Source organism: Mesoplodon bidens (assembly GCF_964165515.1).
Source record: "Mesoplodon bidens genome assembly, chromosome: 11".
Classification (NCBI taxonomy): Eukaryota; Metazoa; Chordata; class Mammalia; order Artiodactyla; family Ziphiidae; genus Mesoplodon; species Mesoplodon bidens.
Window position 1 is genome coordinate 82760588 of NC_138167.1, and position 9887 is coordinate 82770474.

The following is a 9887-nucleotide window of genomic DNA, read 5'->3' on the forward strand; positions in this document are numbered from 1 at the left end:
GTCCTTACTCTAAAAGGCTCTTAGGATTGGAAATGGAAGTTATTTTCTTTTGTTGAAGACCTTTATTATCCATATCCTAACCATTATTCTATATAGCTAAACATTTATACTTTCTGTTGTCCCAGGTGGGGATACACATCCATAGTGACCTTACTGATGTAACTGTACGGTGAATAACCATTTAAGTGCAATAGTGGCATTCTGACAATATAAGACTTTAAATAATCTTTTTTTTCCAACTAGTCCACAGGAAAGTTCATAGTGTAAATTTTATCACTGTGGAGTATACATTTTAACAATGTGCAATTCTAAAATATTGATTTGAGGAGTTTAAAACTTAAATGAAAACTACTAGATTATGTTCTCATGAGAACATAATGAGACATAACCAACCATGAGACTGATTTTTAATTCACATTAAGGGGTTCTGTTCAGAAAACTTAATTCTCTTAAATGAACAAACCATATGTCTTCAGCCTACATGTCAGTTCACAATTTCTGTTGTGTTCTATACTCAAAACCATTTTAACTTTCAGGTGATGTTTCAATTTTAGCTGTAATGTGCATATCATTTAGCTCACACTGATATAGAATTAACATGTAATTTTCTGACTACTAAGTAAAATAATACAGTCTATATTAACTCTAAGAAAATATTTAACTTTATATGTGTCAAAAGTGGCTCAAAAATAACTTTAAAAGAAACAGTTGCTTTCAAAGGGTCTCAGTTAATATACAATTATGAGGGCTAAAATTGACTTTCATAAACATTTATAGAGCATATAAATAAATTTCTCTTATAGAAAAAAAATACAGCATTGGGTTTCCATGAAAACCAACTTGAATCAAGTTGGGTGGCTTTTAAAGCATTAGTTCTGTGAATAATTTTTCAACTGTTTCAACATTTGAGCCCTGCATGTAAATATCTGAATATGAATAGCTCACAGTCAAGTTGAAAAACAAACAAATCTTTATTGTCTACAAATATATATAAAAAAAATTCCCCCCGAAAGATGCTATTCTCTCATTTCCCCATCTTCTTCTTCTTCTTCAACACCCCTGATATAAAGGACATTATTACACCTGTAAACAGAAAAACAGTCCATTTTGTTGTTCCAACAAGAAACCATATAAGATCTGAATTACTACTTTTATTAGATTTTTTCATTCCAAAAATATTAATGCTAAAATTACAAATACATCATTTCTTTTTAAAAAAAATTTACCTTTGGTTTGTTAAAGAGCACATGACACTCATTTTTATACCATGCGGTTGTTATAAAATGGTATCTTTATGATCTTCCAAAGGGAATAATAACTAGAATTTGGAGATGTGAAGCTAGTTCTAGAAAATAAGTGTAATACGAATCCCTAACAGCAGCCAGACCCACCTAAAATTCAAAACCAAGCTCTTGCAACTAAAACCACTGAAAAAGGTACAGTTAAGACCTAGAAAGTTTAATATCAACACTAGAAAAACCTTAAGAATGAACAACTTCAAAATATTTAAATCTGCTTTAACAAGTTTAACAATTTCAAGAATCTTGAAGTCTAGTTGTAGAATGTTATGTTAAATTAATAGTGATTTTAAAAAAGTAATTCTGAGATTGGGGCACTAATAGTTTATTTAAACAGGTATTTTTACTGCTCACCAGTAACTCCTTATATAAACTACTGATGTTTTGTTACCTTATTAAAACTTCACCCAGATGTCCAGATAATGCTCCATCTATGTATTCTTCTGTGTTTGCAAGCTTTAAATAAAAAGAAAATATATTAGTATAATCACACAAGAGGAAAATAGTATTATACACCTAATATTGGTGAGAGAACTTATTAACTGAAACCTTTCGGTACCAACGACTCACATTTACCTACAATAATTAGTAGATTAGCTTTCTATTACTACTGTAGTACTTTTTGGTTTCATATAAACATTCAGTAAAGTTAACATTAATAGATGTAGAACTGATATATAACAAAGCTCATTTCAACACAATTTTTTAAATATCTCAATAATGTAATATTTCTTTCTATTAAACATTAAAACAACATGTCAAGGAAAACAGTCTCCAATTTATGAATAAGCTGTGAATAATTCAGGTCTAAAGAAACAGACATTAACTTTTCTCAGAGTAATAGCATTATATCATATTGAGGAACCCAATGGGTACAAAAGTTATGGCTAAAATACCAAATTTTTTTTTTTTTTTTTTTGCGGTACGCGGGCCTCTCACTGTTGTGGCCTCTCCCGTTGCGGAGCACAGGCTCCGGACGCACAGGCTCAGCGGCCGTGGCTCACGGGCCCAGCCACTCCGTGGCATGTGGGATCCTCCCGGACCGGGGCACGAACCTGCGTCCCCTGCATCGGCAGGTGGACTCTCAACCACTGCGCCACCAGGGGAGCCCCCAAATACTCTTATATTAGTCAACAACCAAACTAAAGAACTGAGTAAGAATTTTAAAAAATTATGTGCTAACAAACAGGAAAAAAAATAAGTTCTTAAGAGGAGGTTTAATTAAGAGTGACCTTTATAGTTACTTTAGAGAACTCTATTATTCCTAATTTTACATTAAAATGTTTAGATTTCCTTTTACATAAAGATAATAAACTTTACTTATAATTAAAAAAAATTACAATCAGTGCTACTGGAACTCACAAAAGAAATGAACAAGATAGAAAGGAAACAGGGAAGTTTCCTTCATTAACTAGGCAAGTGGGCAAAGGGAAAGAAAAATAGGTCTTAGAGAGGATATAAGGTAAGGCATTTAAAACATGTTAATGAATTAATAATGCTACTGGATATTATTCCTTCTCCTATAGAGAACAAAAAATAACCTCTTATACTCAGGGGATATGGTTTTGTCTGAAATTGTTGCCAACAATTAGTTCTGTATGCAACAGCTCTCAGAAATAATGTATTAACATCAACTAATTTTTTTTTTTTTTTTTTTTTTTTTGCAGTATGCGGCCTCTCACTGTTGTGGCCTCTCCCACCGCGGAGCACAGGCTCCGGACGCGCAGGCTCCGCGGCCATGGCTCATGGGCCCAGCCGTTCTGCGGCATGTGGGATCCTCCTGGACCAGGGCACGAACCCGCGTCCCCTACATCGGCAGGCGGACTCTCAACCACTGTGCCACCAGGGAAGCCCTCAACTAATTTTTTTTAAAAGTGATTATTTCCAGCAGATGTTCACCAACATTTAAACTGGTTTCTAAATTATAATAATGCTCCAAAGGCCTTCTACCACACTTAAAAAAAATTGAACTATAGCTGATTTACAATACTGTGTTAGTTTCAGGTGCACAGCAAAGTAATTCAGTTACACATACATTTTTCAGATTCTTTTCCGTTATAGGTTATTATAAGATATTGAATATAGTTAAAGTTCCTTGTTTTATACAGTGGGTCCTTGTTGTTTATCTATTTTATACACAGCAGTGTGTATCTGTTAATCCCAAGCTCCTAATTTCTCTCTCCCCACTCCTTCCCCTTTGGTAACCACAGGTTTGTTTTCTATGTCTCTGAGTCTGTTTCTGTTTTATAAATAAGTTCATTTGTATCATTTTTTAGATTCCACATTTAAGTGATATCATATGATATTTACCTTTTTCTGTCTGACTTACTTCACTTAGTATGATCATCTTTAGGTCCATCCATGTTGCTGCAAATGGCATTACTGCATTCTTTTTATGGCTGAGTAATATTCCATTGTGTGTGTGTGATACGTATGTACCACATCTTCTTTATTCACTCATCTGTCGATGGACATTTTACTTCCATGTCTTGGCTATTATAAATAGTGCTGCTATGAACACTGGGGTGCCTGTATCTTTTTAAATTAGTGTTTTCTCCAGATATGTGCCCAGGAGTGGGATTCCTGGGTCATATGGTAAATCTATTTTTTAGTTTTTTAAGGAACCTCCATACTGTTCTCCACAGTGGCTCCACCAATTTACATTCCCACCAACAGTGTAGGAGGGTTCCCTTTTCTCCACACCCTCTCCAGCATTTATCATTTGTAGACTTTTTAATGATGGCCCTTCTGACCAGTGTGAGGTGATACCTCATTGTAGTTTTGATTTGCATTTCTCTAATAATTAGTGATGTTGAGCATCTTTTCATGTGACTTTTGGCCATCTGTATGTCTTCTTTGGAGAAATGTCTATTTAGGTCTTCTGCCCATTTTTTGATTGGGTTGTCTGGTTTTGTTTTGTTTTGTTTTGATATTGAGTTGTATGAGCTGTTTGTATATGATCACATTTTAAATAAAATCCAGAATTCTTACAGTCCCTTACAAGGTCTTCCATGACTACCATTCCAACCCTCCTATCACACTTCCTGTAACCCACTCTGCCCTCACCTTCTTGTTGTGCCTTGAAAAGAAAAAGCATGTTTCTGCCACAGAGCCTTTGCAACTTGCTGTTCCCTCAAATTGGGATGCTCCTTCCCCAAACACTCTCTTCAGCTGCTCACTCAATTCTGGTCTCTGTTTAAATTTACTTCCTCAGAGACTTTCCCCGGCTATCCTATCTAATATTGTACACTCCTGTCACCCTCTTCCATTTCTGCTTTCTTTTTCTCCATAGCATCTATCATTACCTGATACCATATCACATTATATTACCATCTCCCATCACTAAAACACAAACTTCTTGAGGATAGGGACTTCGTTTTGTTCACTGGTGTATTCACAGTGCCAGGCACATAAGGGGCTCTCAGTAAATATTCACTGAGTGAACAAACTCAAAAGCATCACCAATATGGTTAGTTACTCAGAGATACATTTCATAACTCTGGCAGGTTCACTAGGAAGCTATATTACTTCTAAAACCAAATATTTGGTGGATATTCTTTATTCCTTTCTTTTAATGAGAAATAATTCTTATAAAATTCTCTTTTAAAGTATACAAGTCAGTGGTTTTTAGTATATTCATAAAGTTATGTTAATTATCACCACTATCTAAGTCTGGAACATTTTCAGCACAATGGATATAGTCTTCAAATTTCTCTATGGCCTCGGTAAATGATTCCTGCTTAGGGAATTTTCCATGCCAAAACCATGCTCTATAAGAACTTTGGGGACCTGAGCACTGTCTGTTCAGGTGGTAAACTCTTAAATTAAGGAAAATCTCAGCTTTGGGCCTACAAGTGCTCCTATTAGTACTCTGCCTACAGCACTACCAGTTTGGAATACTTGGAGTCACGATTGGTTTGACCACCTATCTAGGTACCCTTTAAAATTCATTCATCAGCCATTAATCAGTCACATAAATACCTGTGCTTCAGGAAAATATAACCTCAAACTCTTTCTTCAAAAACCTGGCTGAAAACTATTGAATTAAGCAACAAAAAACCAAACACTCCAATTTAAAAATGGACAAAGGACATGAACAGGCATTTCTCCAAAGATATGTAAATGACCAATAAGCACATAAAAAGATGTTAACATCACTAATCATTAAGTAAATGCAAATCGAAACAATGAGACACCACTTCACACTCATTAGGATGACTATTAAAAAAAAACCCCAGAAAATAACAAGTGTTGGTGAGGATGTTAAGAAACTGGATCCCTTGTACATTGTTGGTGGAATGTAAAACGGTGCAGCTGCTGTGGAAAACAGCCTGGCAGTTCCACAAAAAATTAAACAAAGAATTACTGTATGATCCAGCAATTCCACTTCTGGATACAGACTCAAAAGAACTGAAAGCAGAGACTCTAACTGGTATTTGTACACCTACGTTCACTGAATTATTCACAACAGTCAAAAGGTGGAAACAATTCAAATATTCACCAACAGAAGAACGATTAAAATGAGGTCGAGTTGACCCTTGAACCACACAGGTTTGAGACCGCATGAACAAACTGGTGCAGAACCACGGTTACGGAGGGCCAACTATGGACTCGAGCATCTGTGGATTTCAGTATACCAGGCAGGTCCTGGAACCAACCCCCCAAGGATACTGAGGGACCGCTACACACAATGGAATATTTCAACCATAAAAAGGAATGAAATTCTGATACATGCTACAACATGGATGAACCCTGAAAACACCATGCTGGATGAAATAAGCCAGACACAAGGACAAATATTGTAGGATTCCACTTATATGAGGTTCCTAGAATAAAGACAAAAAGAACAGTGTTTACCAGGAGGCAAAGGGAATGGGGAGTTATTGTTTAATGGGTACAGAGTTTCCCTTTGGGATGATGAAAAAGTTCTTGAAATGGATAATGGTGATGGATGCACAAGCATGTGAATGCAGTTAATGCCACTGAGTTGCACACCTGAAAATGGTTCAAGTGGTAAATTTTGTGCTATACATATTTTACCTCAATTAAAAACAAAAAACAAAGCCTGGCTGAAACATTTACAGAAGCTAGTTTAACAGACAAGTAGCCAGTTCATCAATTCTTTTGGTCGGTCTGTCTTTTCCCTCAAGAATTGCTTTTATCAAATTACTTTGATGTTGTACATTTAGCATTCATCAAAAGACTTAAGGATTTCACTGGAAAAGTTTCTCTCAGAGCTAAGTGCTGGGAAAAGTTTTGCTTCTTCTGCGAACTCTAGTGTATTTGTCTTATGGCACTGTGAATCAAATGTCTGAGCTCTTCTTACTTTTAACCGCTAGGAGTCAAATCCGTGCTTGAATTTTGGTTTAATATGTCTCATACATAGTTATCACAGTTACAACATCCTCCTTGGCCTTGACTTTATTCCTGAATTTTGCTCTGTGCTTGTCAGTTAAATTAATTACATCTTTGTACCTCACACTAAACCTCTGAGGAGTCAGGTGAAGAAAAATAAATACAATTTAATGACCTTTGTAACTCTTCAGCTTACCTGCATGTTCATATAGCCATCTACAGACACCAGGTAGCCTTTGTACTCCATTCCCCACTTAAGCTTCACCATTACTGGCTTTCCTGTTAATCCATTGAGGAAAGGTTTGGGATTGAGGGGCAAACTCTGCACAAAGAACAAAAAAAGAACCCAATTGATTATTTTTCCGTAGTTTGGCTTCCATTACCTACTCTCTTCTCTATCAAATCACCAATATTTTATTGTATCCAAATGAAGCAAAACTCTTGTTTCTCTCTCACATTATTACATAATTTTCACTTTTGTTGAAGAGCATCAGAGAAATTTAAATACCCAGTTAGCCAATTTCACCTTCAATCCATCAAGACTTGTAAAAGTATTCATTGTTCACTTAAGAAACACTGAACACCTAATATACATCACTCACTGTTCCAAGGCCATAAAGAAACAACGGTAAAGGCAGAAAAAAGAAAAAAAAAAAAAGCAGATAACAGTCCCTGTCCTCAGGCCCACAGTGGGAGGGGGGAGGGCCAAAACACATGCAAATAGACAATTATTTTGCAATGTAGTAAGAGGAGGTATGCTATGTACAAGGGTACCAAACAATCAAACAATCCAGGGTTAAAAGAAAAGGAAGAATTGCCTGAAATAAGTAATGCCTCTGTTTTAAAGGATGAGAGGTATTTCCAGAGGGAAAAGGGCTGATCTGGCGGGGTGGGGTGGAGGGGGGGGTACCTATGTAAAAGGAGGGAAGAGTGAATCAACAAGGGATCTCAGGGACACACAAATTAGTTTTGTATGAGGCTACAGAAGGAGGCAGGGGCAGACCATGCTCCACGATCTTCAACGGAATTCCAGGAGCTAGGACTGCGTCTTCTTTGACTTTGCAGTGCCTCCTCCTACACATGGGCAGTCACTTTGTGTTTGTTTATTCAGCAAACCGGTGAATTCAGTACCCCCAGTGAATTCAGACTTTTCTTCCTTTCCTCATCTGCTCACTCATCGGCCCAAAGAAAAAACAACCAAGAAACCTGGCTACTAAACCCCTCTAGAATAAGCACATTCACAGTGATCTCAAATGGGTCTCCAGTTTTCACTCTTGTCTTTCTCCAACTTATTAGCCACACGGCAAGTATTATTTTTATCATACCACGTCTCTGCTTAAAATGCTTCGATGGCTTCCAACTGCACTTGGAGTGGAACCCAGACCTCCTAAAACGGCCTAAGAGGTCTTGCCCGACCCTATCTCATGACCACTATCCTTGCAGGCGGCTGTGGCTTTCTCTCAATTCCTCCAGCTAGTCAGGTGTTCCTTCCGGCCTCAGGGCCTGTGCTCCTGTTCCCTGAGCTTGAGGTACACACGCTTCCTCCTGCTCTTCACGGGGCTGCATTTCATATCGCTTAGATTTCAGATTCAATCCCTCCTCCAAGGGATGCCATCTGTAACCCCTCTCCTAACACCACGGCGCCCCCACACAGCACCCTATTTGCTCCCTTCTTAGCAGTTAACGTTATTCGAAATTATGTATTTATCGTTGTTTGATTAATGTCTGAGTTAACCTAGAGCAGGGTCCGCATCAGTACTTTTTATCCTATATTCCTAGCACCTAGAACGTTACCTGGCCCTGGCAGGTGGCAGGCGCTCAGTAAAGCTTTGCTAAACGAACAGGAGAATGCTCAAAGCCTGGACTCTGTATTCCAAAGGGCTGCAGGGCCCCCCAACATCACGGGACGAAAGCGGATTGTGGAGTGTGCTAAGTGGGACGTGAAAAACCGCTGCATTTTTACCACAGCCCTGTGGCCCCAGGCAGCAAGGACACCTCAGGCTCGGATACAAAACGAAGAAGACGGGGAAGGGGGCAAGGGCACTCCTGGGGAGGGGAGCGCTTCGGAAGGAGAGCGCGCCTCAAACACCCAGAGCAGGGAGAAAGGGGCTGGCCACCCGGCGCGCCGCGCCTCACGCGGATGAATGGGAAACGCGCGAACCAACCACCAGGCCCGGCAAGGCTGGTCACCCGCCCTCTCTCTCTCACGGGACACTGGCCGCACTTTCTCCTTACCATCGCGACGACTACTGCTGCAGTAGTGGGCAAATGCTGCAGGCTACTCGCCGCCGACCCAGCTGTCGTCCGACCCTCGTGACTGTGGAGGAGCCACAGCAGGGTCCCAGCCGCGTAGCTTCCACGGAAATGGCCGCCAAATAGCAGCGTGACCTTTCACCTCCGACTACCGCTCTTCTGGCTTCTGTGATTGGACGCAAAGAGGTGCTTGCTGATTGGAGGAGGTGGCTGGGCATGTCTCCTGGCAACCAGCGGCGCCGAGTGGGTGCGTGCCTCCCGGGCAGTCCGCGGGCCTCTGGGAAACCGGCTGCTCCAAGCCGACGGGAGGATACCTGCGAGGCTGCAAAGGCCGTGAGGCGGCTTGGGTTTCTCATTTGCTCACCTACCTCGAGGGTGCACTGTGTACCCTGCAGAGTGGACGTGATGTCTTGCCAACTTGGCTAGTGGGGGGTTCCTTTGTCCTTGTACACCTGGGAGAACGAATTTGGGGCTCTCGGGTTTCCTCCTCACTTTCCCACAGAATCTGTGCTGGGAGGTCTCCTCTGACACGGTTCCCTTCTCTCTGTTCTGTAATGCTCAATGCTCATGTCAACGCACTTCAGGGGAAGCGGGAGAAGCAAGACTAGATAGGCTAAGGGACGTGAAACGCACCGAAGTAAGTCAAGTACAGAATATATTTCAGATGAGGTTAGATGGAGTCTAGAACATGGTGTGGTGGGCTCCCGCTCCATCTGTTTCTTTTGAGTTGTGAGTAGAGGCTCGCTGCAGTCTTTATACTGCACGTATAGCGCAGAAGGTGGAGGATGTTTACGCTCTCACGGATTGATCCTTCTAATGTAAGAGTGGAATTGTTGGGTCATACAGTAATTCTGTACTTGACTTTTTGAGGAGCTACCAAACTGCTTTCCACAATGCCTGCACCATTTTACTTTCCCACTAGCAATGTATGAGATTCCTAATTTCCCCACATTCTCACCAACACTTATTTACCATTAAAAA

The 9887-nt window shown here is 39.9% G+C and overlaps 1 protein-coding gene across 1 annotated transcript; it reads right to left on the minus strand.

Moving 5' to 3' along the window:
• Positions 1-952: 952 nt before the first annotated feature.
• SNRPF (small nuclear ribonucleoprotein polypeptide F) lies at positions 953-9045 on the minus strand. The gene is made up of 4 exons (XM_081248810.1): positions 8889-9045; positions 6850-6975; positions 1690-1754; positions 953-1083 (listed from the first exon to the last, which is right to left on the minus strand). Exons 1-4 carry the CDS (start codon positions 8889-8891, stop codon positions 1017-1019), a joined length of 261 nt encoding a protein of 86 aa, XP_081104936.1. The 5' UTR covers positions 8892-9045; the 3' UTR covers positions 953-1016.
• Between the last annotated feature and the right edge of the window lie 842 nt (positions 9046-9887).